Below are 17,331 nucleotides of genomic sequence, written 5' to 3'. Positions count from 1 at the left end.
TAAATTTGTTGTGACTGGAAGGATCGATCCTGCTGGGAGTTTGACTCTGATGACTGATAGATCGTGGATTGACGCCAGAACTAGAAGAACCAGGAAACGTCAATCTGAAGGGAGGTGTCAGGACAAACATTGATTGGAGAGACTGACACGCCTATCCAGGTGATTTAAAGAGGCGTGCTGACTCTCAAGCTTTGCTTGGAAGCAAAGTGTTTGATGAGTCGGAAGAATACATTTGAAGTGGCCTTGTGAGTTATGGACAATTCTGATTAGCCTGACAGGTTCCGGGAAGTCTGCCAAGGACTGAACAACTGTGCTAATTTAAGCCTTTTGAATTCGGTTTTGTTTCTGCTTGAATATTTTGAATTTTGAAACCTTGTCTTCTCATCTATGAATATAGGTGAGACATAACATAAATTATAGATAGAAAAAAACAACACAAACCACACTGAAGAATTAATGACACAAGGCAGGATAAGGGCTTGAAGACGTCCACAGATATCAAAATACACACACTGGGAAGGACTCCAGAACTCAGATGAGAACTGACAAACTAGAAATATTTTCATGCTTTGCTTCCAGCACTGGCCCATGTGCAGTTTGTCCTTTTAAACAGTCTTCACAGCTGCAGCCCATGAAGGGAATCAAGGCCCTTGCCTCTCCCGTACACCATACCATTCACGTTTCTCCCTTATCCGCTGCTCCCTGCATGCCCTAGGATGAAGACGGGCCGGGCCTGGGTCTTCCTCTGAATGCCCAGCCGGCCTGTGCCCTTCCCCAGTTTCCACCACAACCTCCGGAGTCACACTCCCATTCCCTGTCAGCTGTTCCTCCTCTCCCTCAGAGTCAGATTCTAATGGGCACAACACTATCGTCCTGTGCTGTGAATCGTAAATAGCAGGTCAATGCAGGTTGACCTTCTGTTGGTACTGGGTATTGTTGGGTATTTGGAGAGTGGTCATGTTTATATACCTGAAGATTGGGACAGGTTGGCATGGACAATTCTAGGGTAGACAGGTTGTGGTTTTGACCAGATCTACGGATGTTTCCCAAGACTTGCTTTGCTATGGGAGAGATATATCACAGGCTTTCGTAAAGGAGGAAACTCACAATGAAACATGAGTTGTGACAGAGTGATGCAAATACTGTGATTTACAGTGAAGAAAAGTTTCATTAGGCAGGAATGAGTGCGGCTGAATGTGAAGAACATATGTGAAAGGGTAAGGTTTATGATGTAATGCCATGGTTCATCATTTTTGTTCCCATCAGTTAATAGCCAATGCCCATCAGGGGCAACCACCTAAATCAACTTGTGCGCCAGGACATCAGGGTAACCTTCATTTTTTCTTAACATGTCATCAGAAAGAAAATTCATTGAAAACTCAGCATTTTTCACAGTGTGATCCAAGAAACCACATACAGAAGACATTCTTCACACAACAATCATGTTCATATAACACATTAAAGCCACATAAATTTCAAAGGGTCAACCAACCACATTTTTGCGCTAAATGTTGGATGAATCGAGACCTATGTGGTTAGGTTATGGCTTAGTGTGTCACCCAAACTCAGAAACTGATTAAGGTATTTGAGGGATTTTGTTTGGTTGATTGATTATTGAGTTTTATCTAGCATGATGAGCCAACAAAAATCTCCTATAATTACAGCAAAATTAATAAAGCAAGCAAGCAAGCTAATCATGTAAAAACATTGTTCAATTAAATTATCTGAAAAAATATCCAGTATGAGCTGATACTTATTGACCAGCAAAGAGATTTTGAGTGGCTAAGATCAAACAGCTATAGAATTACTAAGTGCTATAGAAAAGAATGTACTTATAAAATATGTCCATATTTGGAATAGTATGTTTGATTTATTAAACTTGCTCAGAGCTTTATGGAGAAATTACAGAAAATAAAGCTGGAACAATTTTCCCATAATGTAAACAAGGCCAGCTGTATTGCTAAAGAAAACCATTTTAGGCATCCATTTCTTTAAAATGGCAAATTATTCCTCCTTATCTTCAGTGGTGGGATTCAAAAAATTTTACGGCCAGTTCTGTGGGTGGGGCTTGATGGGGCTTAGTGTGGCTTGGTGGGCATGGATTGGTGGGCGTGGTAGAGAAGGATACTGTAAAATCCCTATTCCCTCTCTATTCCTAGGGGAAGGTTACTGCAAAATCTCAATTTCCTCCTCACCCCACTAACCTGCTTTCCAGCCCTGTTCTCCTGTGCAGGGCAGCAAAAGAAGATCCAGCCAATCAGCTGAGATTTGGGAAGCAGAGAATAGATGGGACAGGGCCAGTCAGAAGTGGTATTTGCCAGTTCTCCGAACTACTCAAAATTTCCACTACCGGTTCTTCAGAACTGGTCAGAATCTGCTGAATACCACCTCTGCTTATCTTGTTATTTACTGTACACAAATACACTGTACAGTAACAAAACAGCCAGTTTGGTGTAGTGGAATTCTAGCCCTGACTGGGCATGAAACCAGTAGAGAACCTTGGTCCAGTCATTTACTCTCTGCCTTAGGAAGAAGGCATTATGGCAAACCACTTCTAAAAAAAACCTTGCCAAAAAACCTGCAGGGGTTTGTTCAGGCTCTCTCTAAAAATCAGACACGATTGAACGGAATAAACGAGCTAATATAAAAATGAACCTAATATGTTGATGATATCATTTCAGTCATGTCCAAGTCTTGGCAATTCTATGGGCCAAATATCTCCACATCTTCCGAAAACCTAATATAGCTTCATTTTAACCCCACCAAAATGTTGTGTTTTTATTTGATACGCATTTGTAGCAGCACAAAAACCATTTTGCCCCACAAGAGTTAGAGATGGATTGGTCCAAAGTCTTGCAGAGAGATTTGAGGGTAAATGAAACCACCCACTTAATTCCCCCATTCTCCCACTCACAGTCTATTACGTTCATTCGTACCCTATCCTTGGACCAAGTGCCTGTCTCCTTGAGGGAGGTTCCATGGTTTAAGAGGGACTAGAACACGGATTTCATTGAGGACTGCATCAGGGTTGTGTTTGACCTTGGGAGGCCAGGGTGGGTGTGGCCATCTTGACATCACTTGTGTCTGGGGGGGGTGCCTGTGGTGGCCTGAGCACTTCTGCCAGCAAAAACAAGCTCTCAAGCTTCGTTTTCAGCTGCAATGGCCTCCTGCAGCCCTCTTCCACTCAAAATGGCGCTCAGGAGCTCCATTTTCACTGATAGAAGGCTGCAGGAGGCCGTTCCAGATGAAAATGGAGTCTGGGGGGATCATGAGTGGCCCTTCCAAGCTCTGCTTTTGCTGGCAGAGGCACCATGGGCCAGTCCTTTGCTGTTTCTATTGAGCCTGGTTTCACCCAGTCTATATGTGTACTTTTGGTTTTTCTTGCCTAAGTGTAGGACTTTGAATTTACATTGAATTTCATTTTTTAAGATATGGCCCAGTGTTCTAGTCCGTCAAGATCCATCTGGATCTTGAGCCTATCTTTTTGGGTGTTAGTCACTCCTGCCAGCTTAGTATCATCTGCAAATTTGGTAAATTCCCCTTCTATTCCCTCATCTAAGTCATTAATGAAGATATTGAAGAGTACTGGGCCTAAGACGGAACCTTGTGGCACCCCACTGCTTACTTCCCTCCATGTAGACTTGGACCCATTAAGGACTACTCGTTAACTTTTATTTCTGGTCTGTCTTTTATGTTTTTGGTGGGTTGAGCTAATTTAGTATTACTATGAATTATCAATTTTTATCATTCAATATTCTCCTGCTACTTTACATCAATCTCTATATTCTTAATGTCATTTCTTTTGTTATACATATTCTCTTAATAGTCATATTTGTAGAATTTAACAAATTATATGGTTCATATAATCATTCATAAATTCATATTGATTTATATTGTCCAGTATTTATCCCTTTTTTAATGTTAATTATGTCACTATTATATTTTTAAAACAAAGTCCCTTTCTAAGCTCATTGCAATACACAAATTGTATTTTCCATCTTATTTTCATTTAACAAATTATATATTCTAATAATAATATAATCATTTTTATCTGTTACCATATACTATTTATTTTTCTTTCTGACATATTGCACATATCGTTTCTTTCACTACAATATCGTATTAATTTTCATACATATTTCTGTTAACAATTATAAGTCTTGAATAATAGTCCTATAATAAGGTCTTAATTTCATATTTGTTCCAATTAGAATATTGAGCCTTATATTTATTATAATTAACAATTTATATATCTTTAATAATCCTATAATAAAATATTAATTTCAAATTTGTCAAAGTTAATAATTGTATATCTAAAATAATAAAATAAAATTCATGTGGAATCCTTATCCTTTCCCTCTTCAGCCATCATCTCTTACTCTCCTTACAATTATAGTTAATCTCTTCCTAGCTTGTCTTCCATTTTCTCTCATTTTTTGACCCTTTCTCTTATCCTTCCTCCTTTCTCTATTGTATTCCACTGTTTCTTTTCTCAGTCATCTGATTTTACCCTTATCCTTTCAAAGTTGTGGTAATATATCCATCATATTCTGCAAGTTCTTGTACAGCTTTGTAAGATCTGGGGGTATCACAAACGCTCCTCATGAGGGCAGTAGTGTCTTTATGATGAGAGTTTGATCCTGTTATCTGCTAAGCTCAGAGGCCAGGAATCTGTGTGGGAGTTCACAGTACCTATCCGAGCCATTCCCATGAGACCTTTGGTGCCCTGCTTTCTCACGGGAACTTTATCACCTTCGCCGAGGCCTAGCTAGATAATGTTGCTGAGCTAATGTTGAAGTCATTGTTTTGATTTTGTATTTGTATTTTCTTAATAAATACTGCTACTCGAGGGCTCTCGGGGCTGGCAGTTGCTCAGACGTCTTCCCTGCGTCTCCCATCATTTTTCAATTGCCAGTCCATCACAAGTGGTGACCCCGACGTGATAGTTTGGAAGGCTATACGTTTTGGCGTGATAGCTTGAAAGCTATACGTTTCCCGCATCCCATACTCATCGTCGCGGACGTCGACTGGGCCCTCATCTTCTTCGCTGGACGGAGATAGATTCTTTTCGTAAGTATGGGGGGAGATTTCTCGAAGGCTCAGACAGGGCACATTAGGGAAATGAGAGAAATCACAGGGAATAGTTTTAAGTTTGGAGTTCATAGTAGAGGACATGAAGTAGGAAAGAAAGAAATTGAGGATTTATTACAGTATGTTTGGAAACATATTCCGTGTTATCCAGAGGGAGGTAGTATTAAAGTAGAGCGCTGGAGAAAGATAGGGAAATTTTTGCACGAGGAGCCTCGTGCCCCTTCTTCAATTTTGTTAACCTGGAGGGTGGTTATGGATGCATTAGCTACGCATGAACAACCGCTCCTATCACCCCCCGAAGAAGGTTTGCCGCCTTACAATGCGGTACGTATATTGCCACCGACAGCACCTCCAGATAAATCCAGAGGGCTGTCAGGCACTGAAAATACTTTGTCAGAAGAGAAGAGTTTGCCTTTAAGAGTTCAAGTAGATGCAGTTACTGCAGCTATTCAAGAAGCAACAAATAGAGGGGAATTATCAGGAGATGATTTGGTAGATTTTGGAGTGGAGATTCAACTTAATCCAGTAGAAATTGGTGTAGATGCTGCTTTAAATCCACAGAGAATATGGAAGCCTCTGCCTCTTAAGATTTTAAAGGAAGTTAAGCAAGCAGCAAAAGAGTATGGTATTAGATCGCCATACACTCAGGCATTGTTAGAAGCAGTTGGCTATGGAAATAAAATGATTCCAGCTGACTGGAGAGCTCTATTTAATATGATTCTAACTCCAGCTCAATATTTGGTGTTAGATCAGAAATGGAGACAGCTGGCAGTTCAAAGGGAACAGCAAATGTTACTCCAGATCAGCTTTATGGATCTGGTAATTTTACAACAGTGGAATTACAGCGAGATGGAATGCCTGAGGAGGGGTTCGTTCTTCTCCCACAGTTAATTTTTCAAGCCGTACGGACTCTCCCTGACGGCGAAGGTGGTGAGAAGACCTTTACTAACATCAAACAAGGAAACAATGAACCCTATGAAAATTTCATTAGCAGATTGAAAGTGGCTATTGAAAGGCAAATTGACAATCAATTTGCCCGGAATGAATTGCTTTTGAAGTTAGCAGTAGATCAGGCTAACGCAGATTGCCAAAAGGTGGGGAGTCAGACTTTTAACATGGAGACTTTAGTTCTGGCTCTCCAGGCAGGAAATGCTAAAAAAGAAACTTTTTTCAATTGCGGGAAGCCTGGACATTTTAAAGCGCAATGTCGGGCTCCTGGGGGGGGTCAAAGTCAGCAAAATGAGAGATCAATGGGACAGGGTGTGACCTAAATCAGTAAATCAGTATATCAGATGCTCCTAAAGTTTTTACTGATGGAGAAATTTTTTTTTGTGCTTTAATTCATTTACATTATTGTGTTTTTTATACATAATTATGAGCCTAACATTACAAGAACTGTTCATGATATGGAAGACCGCATAGCTGAACACGAAGCAGGAAAAGATGGCTTCAATAAGTCACTTTGGGCTTTGCTATGGGATTGGCTTCCTGACAGCTCATGGTTACATTTATTGTTTCAATTAGTTGTAATAATTGTTATTACACTTATTATGTTATGTTGCTGTATTCAATGTATTCCTAATCTATTTCAAATGTGTGCCTCAGCCTTAAGTGTACGAAACCAAGTTTGCGAGGGAACTGTGTATTTTGCCACTGAAACACCCCCTATCTTTGAATAAATAAAAAAGGAGGGAATGTGGTAATATATCCATCATATTCTGCAAGTTCTTGTACAGCTTTGTAAGATCTGGGGGTATCACAAACGCTCCTCATGAGGGCAGTAGTGTCTTTATGATGAGAGTTTGATCCTGTTATCTGCTAAGCTCAGAGGCCAGGAATCTGTGTGGGAGTTCACAGTACCTATCCGAGCCATTCCCATGAGACCTTTGGTGCCCTGCTTTCTCACGGGAACTTTATCACCTTCGCCGAGGCCTAGCTAGATAATGTTGCTGAGCTAATGTTGAAGTCATTGTTTTGATTTTGTATTTGTATTTTCTTAATAAATACTGCTACTCGAGGGCTCTCGGGGCTGGCAGTTGCTCAGACGTCTTCCCTGCGTCTCCCATCATTTTTCAATTGCCAGTCCATCACAAAAGTCCTCTTTCTGAAATTTCCTTCCCTGTTGCTTTGTTGAGGGCAATCTCTTGTGGGATAGGAAGGGAGTGAGTGCTAGCGTGTTTGAGTGAGTAAGTGCTTAAGTGTTTAGTCCTTAGCTAATGGTGTTGTTTATAATTAATATTTTGTCTTTGTCTTTTGCAATACACCTGACTTCCTGTTTGTTCTGTTTTCCTAATATCGTGGGTTAATTTACTTCTTCTTCGTGCATGTCCTGTTGCTTAATGCAAGTTTTTGTATTTTGTAATGGTTTTTGTATTTTATAATAGCTCTTAAATGCTTTCTTTTCTAATGTGCCTAGAGTTCTAATTACCTTGGTTTGGTTCTGGCTTTGCTTTTGTGGCAACGCTGTCTTAGTGTCCCTCTTTTTCTTCTTCTTTACCTTCTACGATTTTCTAGGATCATATCTAAGTATACCTGGTATTCGTGGTCAATTTGGACCATCATTAGGGCTGCCTGTTTTTCTGGGATGCTTGGTTGAAAGGGAGCAGGACTACAAGTTTTTAGGCAACTGAGGCAAGGGGAAATGCAGTGACAGAGACAACACAACACAGGAGGGCTCCTAGAACAGGGACAGGGACAATGCTTTCAATGGGGATTTCAAATCAATGGAAATCTGGTAGCCATGAGAAGAGCCAGGAAAGATCTAGGGAGAGTTGATTATGGCCAATATTCTGGGCCAGCTCTTTCAAGTGGCAGATGTCCTTCTCCACAAGTTCAGAAGCCTGATCCAGATCAAAGGAACATAAACCCCTAAATTCCTCGCAGCCATGATTATTCCTTAATAATAGATAATCTATTGCCGCTCTATTTTCCACAGCGCTGGGAGGTCCTTCTGCGTCTTGTAGCGCTGCCTGGGATGCAGCTGAAAAGGTGAGGGAGACTTGCAGGCTTACCTGGCAGGTGGAGTTCGGCCGCAGGCAGGCAGGTGCAGGCAGGCACGCCACAGAGACTGTGTGGTCAACAAACGCAAGCAAGAAGGCACACAGATTGTGCTGCTATGACGTTGAAACTGGGAGATGAGAAAAGTAGTGGCAGGGCAGGGGTGGGGCCATCACTCTCTTAGAACCAATCGAGAGACTGCTTCACACAGGTGCAGCACAGCACTCAGAGACCGCCCTCTGTGCCGTTTTTTCACTCATCTGAGGCGGGCAATAAGCTGAGGTGGAGGTAAGAGCACGGCAGAAAGGTAGGGCTAGTCAAAATTTTCCCTACCGGTTCTCTGAACCAGTCAAAATTTTCCCTAAAGGTTTGCCTGAACTGGTCTGAACCCCCTGAATACCATCCCTGGACATAGGTAACTATGTGGAACCAGGATAAACACCTCCATTCTAAAATCAGTCATTCTGTTCTTCACTCTTACTTTGCAACTTGGCCTTCAGAGTTGGTGTGCAACTTGGACTTGGAGAGACAGAAATGAGTGAAACCCAAACATTTAGTTCCCAATGAAATATTGACACTCATTTCCAATGGAAGGAGAGACTGATTGCCTACAAAAGGGTTCCAAAGTTATGTAGAGCTTTTTATTTTAGTGCACTTTCTTCAACAATGTAGTTGTGAGTCATTAGGGGCTCATCACCATATCCTGGAATGATTCATTCTGTTGCATAGGAGATGTATCATCCACAACTCCTTCCAACTACTTTTCCAATCCTGACACTTGACTTCTTCCTCAAGAGTTACAGTAAACACCTGCAATTAAGCTTACATAAAGGTTGGGAAACACTTTGGCTAAAAACACCTCTCAGCCAACTATCCTATGGGCAATTTCAAGTACCAATTCACTCTTGATGATTGTAACTAAGGAATAAGCTGGTCTCCTATCCCATTTGGGCAAAAATTATTTACTAACTTGGAGGCTGGCTTTGTAAAACCAGTTACACAATTGTATCGGACTAGCTGTTTGAGGAATCTCAAAGAACTGTCACTTCCTCTTGCGAAGACTATAAAGCTTGCTACTACCAAAAAAATAAAAAAGTTCTAAAAGATGGATGAAGATGGATATATAAGTAAGGATCCAAGTAAGAGAGACCATCCCTTGCCAGCTATTAAAGGAAAGAAAGGTAATATCTTACAGCTACTTATTTTTCTTTATTTTACTCTGCATATTGGCACTAAGGTCTTTTTTTAAGGAGATGTTAAGAAACCAGTGAAAGTGAATCTAGTCCCGATTTTTCCGGGGGGGGGGCACATTTGTTAAATGTCATTTCTGTTTAACAGAGAACACTTTCCTTGATTATCTATATGTCTTTTGCTTTAAGCTCTTTCTGTGTATCTTGCAATTATGAGAGGGAGGGAGAGGGAGAGGGAGAGGAAGTGGGAGAGAGAGTTTGGTCCAGTGGTTAAGGAACCAAAATCAATGAATTCTAGTTCTGCCTTAGCCATATAAACCACCTGGAGGGTTTGGGGCTGGTCACTTTCTCTCAGCCCAACTCACCATACAGAGTTGTTGTTGGGGGGGAAATAGGAGGAGGAAGGAGTATTACATATATTCGTCACCTTTTTTTTTAAGTGAAGTTTTTTTATATAATGTTGCTTATACATATCAATGCGTTGAACAATGTGATACCTGGGTATCATACATTTTGGTACAAATAAACATAATATTATTACTCATAGTTATTACATTTCATTTTCATTGTTTCATATTGTTTAAACATATCTAATACTATTGCCATTCAATTTCCAAACCTCCCTCTTATTATTACATATATCTTGTTATGTTATATTATATATATATATATATATATATTGTTATTCCCCTCTTATTTCTATTCTAACTTTTTATTCATGTCACCATAGTATTCAAAGACATTTCTTTTCTGTTTTCCATCTTTCATCTGCTTTATTATTCATATTACCCTTATTTAACTCGTCACATCAGTATATATTAAAGTTTCATTCTTCATTCTTTCATTGTTCAGTGTTTTAATATATAATTCTAATACCAATCACACTATCATTTGTAATCCTTCCATTCATCCAATCCATGTAATTCTACTATTAATACATAATAATACATAATTTAATAATACTATTAAAACCTGAGTTACTGCTTCAGAGTCAGACATTAAAAGTGTGCTCTTTTATCTTTTCAGTTGTACCTCACTTTTTATAACATTATTTCTCAACCTTGGCAACTTTAAGATGTGTGAACTTTAACTCCCAAAATTCTGGGACTTGAAGTCCACACATTTTAAAGTTGCTAAGATTGAGAAACGCTGATTTATAGCCTTTTATAGATTAGCTCTCTCCATTTTTTTCTGATGCTTTACAAGTTTGCTTATTTTGCCATTCTTAACATATCTGGTTTTTCTAAGGAATTTTATTGCACAGCACACCCAAAAGAGGCACGCTTACCTTCATAATCCTAAATTTCAGTGACGCTTCTGGCTTGACATGATCGGTGGGTTTAAAACAAGATCGGAGCAGTAAAAATGTTGATTTAGGGTAATTTTACATTGTTATTTATTTCAGCTATATCTTAAACCATAATTTACAAGATAGGGATTTGTACACAAGTTCCAGAATAGGATTCTGGAATAAGTTAGAAAGTTAGAACGTGAATAATATATACTGTATTGGGAACCCTGGAGAAGATCTACTAGCAATTCTGTGTAAAACTCTCCATTCGCTGAACAAGGGGATCTTTAATCAAGAGTTCTAGAAGGTTGGAGATACGTCATGGAGAAGCGCAAAGTTGACTAAGTCATTACCTGCTCACCATTGGAAGCCATCAGGAAAAAAGGAGCACCACCATCACAATAATCATGAATCGGCATAAGGTGGGCTTATTCAGTATTGGAATAATCTTATATTGGTTGTCATTTTTTCCAGGTCCACTGACTCGTCCTTCTGTTGCAATGCCTTGTCTGCTTTGCCCGTCTTTCTTGTGCTGCCTCCTCCTCGTCCTCCTGCCCTTTCCACTGGCCTCCGGTTCTGCTTCTAATGGAGACACAGTGGTCATAACCAGCAGTGGCCCTATTAAGGGCAAGCAGTTCCTGTCTGGCCTTGGATCTGTGACAGCCTATCTCGGCATTCCTTATGCTGAGCCTCCCCTGGGGAAGTTGCGTTTCCAGAAACCTCTTCCACATCAGCCATGGAAGCAACCATTGGAAGCCACCAGTTTTGGCAATTCCTGTCCTCAATTTATTTCCCAGGATGTCCCTGAAGCAAATATATGGTCTCCTAAAACACCACTGTCAGAAGACTGCCTTTCACTCAACATCTGGGTGCCATACCCACAACCTTCTTCACCAGTGCCTGTTTTGGTCTGGATACATGGAGGAGGGTATTTCATGGGCACGTCTTCTGTGGCCGTGTTCAATGGGGCATCCTTAGCGGCCACTGAGAATGTCATTGTGGTCACCATCAATTATCGCTTGGGAGCCTTAGGCTTCCTTTACTTTCCACCAGCTGCCCCAGGGAACCTAGGCTTATTGGACCAACAGTTGGCCCTGAAGTGGGTAAAAGAGAATGCAGCTGCCTTTGGGGGAGATCCTTCTCGGGTGACCATTTTGGGCCACAGTACTGGAGGAGCTTCTGTGAATTTCCATCTCCTTGCACCAAAAAGCCAGGACCTTTTTGCCCAAGCAGTGATACAGAGTGGAACAGCCAATGCCTACTGGGCTTGGAGGTCTCCTGAGGAAATCAAACGGTTAGCGCTGGAATTTGTTCATCTGCTAGGTTGCTCCGAGGACAATAAGATCAGCATAGGGCACTGTCTGCAAACAAAAAATGTTTCTGAATTTATTCAGCATGAAATAGCTATGTCCTTGAAAGGTGGGCCCCTTGTGAATTTTCCCTTCAGGCCAACCACAGATGGGGACTTTTTGCTTGGGGAACCAGAAAAGCTCATGGAGGAGGGGCAAATTCAGGTCAAACCTGTCCTCATAGGTGAAACCTCTGACGAAGCAGCCACATTTGTCCACTATGTTTTCTCTAACGTCACCCACAATCTCATCAATCAGGAGCAGCTTCTGAAAGGGATACAGCTGTTGGTGCCAAATGCAACTGAAGATGTGGTTCAGAGTATAGCACTGAGGTACAGTGAAGGAAATCACGGTCCAGCAAAATACCGCTCTGCTATGTCCCACTTCTATACAGATTGGATATTTACATGTCCATTCATTGAAGCTGCAGGAAATATCAGGAAAACGGGGAGTCCTGTATATGCCTATTTATTTGCACATCGCCCTTCATGGTCAATTTGGCCTGAATGGATTGGGGCATCCCATGGTGCTGAGGTTCCTTTTGTTTTTGGGACCCTTGAATCAGTGATGCCTGTCAATCAAACATACACAGAGGCTGAAGCCAGACTGAGCCGTAAGGTGATGCACTACTGGGCAGAATTTGCCAGAACTGGGTAAGTGGTTCACTTTATTTCTATCAATTTGTATTTTAAATCCAAAGAAAGCCAGCCCCCCCACACACATTCAACAAACGCATTTCATATCTAAAGTAATGCAGCCATAAAGTAATGCACTCTACTCCTTTGCCTATGTTTACAGGTTGTGCTAATACATGTAGCTCATGATTTACAACCACAGTTGGCACTAGAATTTCTGTTGCTAAGCAACATGGTTGTTAAGTGAATCATGCCCAATTTCCAAACCTTTCTTACTGCAGTTATTAAGCAAATCACTGCAATTCTTAAGTACGATATATGGTTATGTGAATCCAGCTTCCTCTACTGATTTTGCTTGTTGAAAGTCATCTGGGAAGGTTGCAAATGGTGATCATGTGACCTCGGGACACTACAGCCATTGTAAATATATGCCAGTTGCCAAGCAGCCAGATTTTGCTCCCGTGACCGTGAGGATGCTGCAATAGTTGTAAGTGTGAGAAGTCACTCTTTTCAATGCAGTCATTCAATGAATGGCTTTAAGTCGAGGACTACCTGGACTGATTTTAAGGATGCTGAATGATGTCAGTTATAGGCGATCATTCCTTTTTGATTTCAGTGGTATCAAAACTATTTCAGGGCATGTTATTTCTACAAGTGAAATAAAGGAGGCAAAAGGGAAGTAAGGAACAGGACATTATTACTGTACCATTAAGAGAACAAGCAAAGGCTTGCAAGGGAGTCAAGTAATGAAGGGGAAACTGACAAGATACAGGGTGCCCAGGAGTTTGAGGAATGGGGGAGTGGATTGGGACGGGCAGGAGTTGACCAGGCTTTGGATCAGAAAGGAACAGACACAAGAGATTTTATCTAGTCAAACCCCACCCTTCTTTCAATTTTCCCTTTGGGAATTTCCCAAAGAAGAATTACACAGCTACTTCAAAATAACAGAGGTGGAAGGAATCCTGGAGCTCTTTTGTCCATCCCCTGCTGAAGCAGGAGATGGCGAACCTATGCCACCTGTGCCACAGGTGGCACGCAGAGCCATTTTTGCCATCACACGAGCTGCAGGCAAACTTACCTCACTGTGCATGCGTGCACCTCACAGCTGATGTTCAGCCAGTTTGAGGCCTTTTTCGGCCTCCCAAAGGCTTGAGGAAGGCTTCTGCAGGCTTCAGAAGGCCAAAAACTAGACCCGTTTCATCACTCCCTATTTTTCTGAAAATACCAAAGTGATGAAACGGGGCTAGATTTTGGCCTACAAAGCTTGTAGAAGCCTGCAGAAGCCTTCCTCAGGCCTTTGGGAGGCCGAAAATCAGATGTGAGGCACAATGCATGTAAGGGGGCAGCAGGGATGGGTGGGTGGGGATTGTGTGCACATACATAGGGGGGCATGGCGGGCCACACATTGCCTTTTGGGTGCTGGCATGCAAGCGTGAGCATGCATGCGCGTGCAAAACTTTTGGCACAGGAGCTCAAAAAGGTTAGCCACCACTTCCCTATACCATATACAAGTGACTTCTTGAAAGCCTCCAGTGATGGAGCACCCATAACCTCTGAAAACAAGCTGTTCACTGATCACTTGTTCTCACTATCAGGAAATCCCTCCTTAATTCTAGATTAGATCTCTGCTTGATAAACCTTCCATCAATGTCCTTTTCTTCTTCCCTAGGAATCCTTCTGGGTCAGCAGCTACCAAGGATAAATGGCCACTCTATAATCCCACAGAGCGCAATTTCTTCCTTCTTAATACTGGGCCATTCCAGGAAAGGGTGAAAGAGCACTGCGGTTTTTTAAAGAGCCTTCTTTCAAAGGATGAAGAGCCACGTAAGTTCGTCTATTAGTTCTGCCTTTGGAAGGGAGTAATGGTTGATGAAAAAGCTGTTTTTAAAAATCATTTATATATCAAATATCTCATTCATAGCGCAATTTCTAAAAATTGATGTTATTGCCTGTGTTTGCTAAAACATACGCATTTGATTTTGCACTGGGCAATTTTGTAATGCTAGCGATACATTTTGTAGAGCAAGCATATTTCAATGACACCACAAGAATTAGGTCTCTAGTAATGTCCTCTAAGTAAGCCTTAGTTGCTCACATAAAGATAACAACAACAATAACAAATCCCAAAACACCTGGATCACCCCTTGAGCACCACCGGCATTGACAAAATCCCTCTCAGTCAATTGCAAAAGGCAGCTTTATTTGGGATAGCTAACATCCTGCAATGATAACTTTAACACCCTCAAAAAATATCTGCCCATCCCGGCTTTTGAGAAGGACTGAGTTGGTGGACCTCCAATCTAAACATTTGGCTGATCATGTGATGAACAGTAATGTTTTGATATCTATTTCATAAATATATATGATGTCATGAATCATGGAATCGTCAGAATCCTATTTCTAGATTCAGATTCTTCAGTGATCAGATGTACACCTTATCTTGATATTTCATTTTTCTTTGTTCTGCAGAAAAGTCCGAAGGTGATCCTGTTTCATCAGACTAGGAAGAAGACAGGAGGTGTCCCTAACAGTGATACTGCTATTCAATAGGGAGAAGTGGGAGCCCTTGAATTTGATTCATTACTATTGCCTGTGACAACTGTTATTTTATTACTTGTATCCTGTCGCCAAAACGCTTTGAGATTTTCTCACCTCTTGGGAAATATTTAGGGTGGGGGTAGGTGGGTTGTTTCACTTTGAAAGCCAGCGGAGATGGCCAGGGGAATGTATGCTTATCTGTTTCTCAGAGTGGCCCGTACAATGACATCTTCACACCTGTGGATTGGCTGAAATCCGCATCTAGCTAAAGGGAAGGGGTTTTACTGCTTTCATTCTACTTGTTTTGCTTAAGGGTATTCAGACTCTGCTTGGAATGTATTGCTATCACTTCTGCTTAATAAAGGGTTCCTTTAGAAATACTTTGGTTCAAGAGTCTTCACTTTCTTAAGTTAGGAGGAGAGGCAATCCTTACAGGAGGTGGGAATCCAGTGCTTGGTTGTAGTAATGGCCATCAAGTGGGATCAAGTTGGATGATTTCCGAAGGGGGCTAGACTTCTTTCGAAATAGCAATTTCACATCGGCATTCCAAACCATTTTAAGTAGCACTTTTGTGGCTCAGCTTTGCTGTGTGGAGTGGAAGCTCTCCAAGCTGATGCCAATGGCCTTTGTGGAAGAGGAACCTGGAGGAACCTCTAGATCTCAGCATAAACAAATACAGATCTTGGGCATAGGGTAGGAAGGAATGAGCCATGAAGAGTAACTTACACAGAAGATTATGCAGTGCTGAGAAAGAGAAAGCATGAGAATGAAACATAGCCTTTGGGGAAAATCAGTATTTTAACCTTCGCAACTTTGGATGTGTGGACTTCAACTCCCAGAATTCCCCTCTACATTGGTTGGCGAATTGTGGGAATTGACATCCTTAAAATTGCCAAGAAGAGAAACACATGGTTAGACCAAGATAGAACAATATTTGTACTGGGGATTGACAAGAAGGTCCAGGTCTGTAGGCTGTGTTATGTAACGTTACGTTACTTTACATTGTGTTGTGCTGTGTGCTATGCTGTTATTAGTCTGCAGACTATACTTCACTCCACTCCAGTCCACACCACACACACCACACACCATACCATACCACATCATACAATACTATACTGAATTAATCTGTAGACTCTACTATACTGAATTAGGAGCCATGATGCCTCAGTGGTTAGAGTGCAGTACTGCAGGCTGTTTCTGCTGACTGCCAGCTACCTGCAATTTGGCAGTTCAAATCTCACCAGGCTCATGGTTGACTCAGCCTTCCACTCATCCTTCAGTAAAATGAGGACCCAGATTGTTGGGAGCAATAGGCTGACTGTAAATTGCTTAGAGATTACTGTAAATAACTGTGAAGCAGTATATAAATCTAAGTGCTATTGCTATCAGAGGTAAATATCCTTAACCCTACCTCGTTCTTACCTGGTATCCTTTCAAGTTAATCTCTTTGGAGGGGATTAAGTCAAAAAAGGCTCCCTTAATATAAAGTAATAATTATTAATACAGTAATTGCAGAAAGAAAGTGTAGTTCATAGTTCACAGTGCTATTGGGATAAATATTTGGTCATTTTTGTCCAAGTCTCCTCAAAATTTGGTATTAATTTCTAATGAAAATCTGCTTTTAAAAAAACACTAGTTTTCACTACACTCTTGACGCCTTATTTAGTTTGTATTTATAATTGTTATTTTTACTATCACCAGTGGATTCCCATCTTCTAGTGAAAAGTGCAGTGTATAGTTTTTTATTGTGCCTGATTAGAGTATTTGTTGTTTGATGCTATATTGAATAAACCATCATTGTCCTAAAGAGGAGCTGGAGCTGAAATTTAAAGACAAATCTTCAATACTCAAGGACTGGCAGATAATATGTTAGTATTTCCTTGGCACTTAGGTCCTGAATTTTTTAAAAAGAAGCTGGAGGTATTAAATCCATTGGGCTTTTCAGATGATCATCATGAGTGTTCTAAAGCATGAGTGCTATTGTGAGGGTTCTAAATTCAAAAACAGTAGAGATCAATGTATCCACAAGATTATGGTCTTCCTAGCCTATAAAGAAACTCCGAGAACCACTTCAGATTCCTATGTCCTGTGCTGTAGTCAAAATACAATTCTGATTTTGAGAATCCTAAACACATCATTGGTCAAAGCACCAACCGAAAGCTCACCTACATCCTCCTGCTTTCCTTCTTGTCTTCCTTTCTATATTGGCCAGTCTCAGCAGTGATTTACCTTTAGCATCA

At 41.0% G+C, this 17,331-nt stretch overlaps 1 protein-coding gene across 2 annotated transcripts in view; it reads left to right on the top strand.

Moving 5' to 3' along the window:
* The window catches only part of LOC113450851 (cholinesterase-like), a 35,612-nt gene extending 20,141 nt beyond the window's left edge, over positions 1-15,471 (top strand). The window contains exons 1-4 of one of the 2 annotated variants that reach the window (XM_026722161.2): positions 8,876-9,269; positions 11,044-12,571; positions 14,223-14,377; positions 15,023-15,471. In XM_026722161.2, the coding sequence (XP_026577946.2) occupies positions 9,194-9,269; positions 11,044-12,571; positions 14,223-14,377; positions 15,023-15,057 (1,794 nt within the window). In that variant the 5' untranslated portion in view covers positions 8,876-9,193 and the 3' untranslated portion in view covers positions 15,058-15,471. Of the gene's footprint in view, positions 1-8,875; positions 9,270-11,043; positions 12,572-14,222; positions 14,378-15,022 lie in introns of those variants that run through there. The other variant, XM_087923386.1, reaches the window with a different exon arrangement.
* Positions 15,472-17,331: the final 1,860 nt, after the last annotated feature.

This window comes from Pseudonaja textilis, chromosome 2 (assembly GCF_049901715.1).
Source record: "Pseudonaja textilis isolate UNSWEBS1 chromosome 2, rPseTex1.2, whole genome shotgun sequence".
Classification (NCBI taxonomy): Eukaryota; Metazoa; Chordata; class Lepidosauria; order Squamata; family Elapidae; genus Pseudonaja; species Pseudonaja textilis.
The sequence above is the reverse complement of the archived record's forward strand: the minus strand, read 5'-3'. Positions and strand labels throughout refer to the sequence as shown.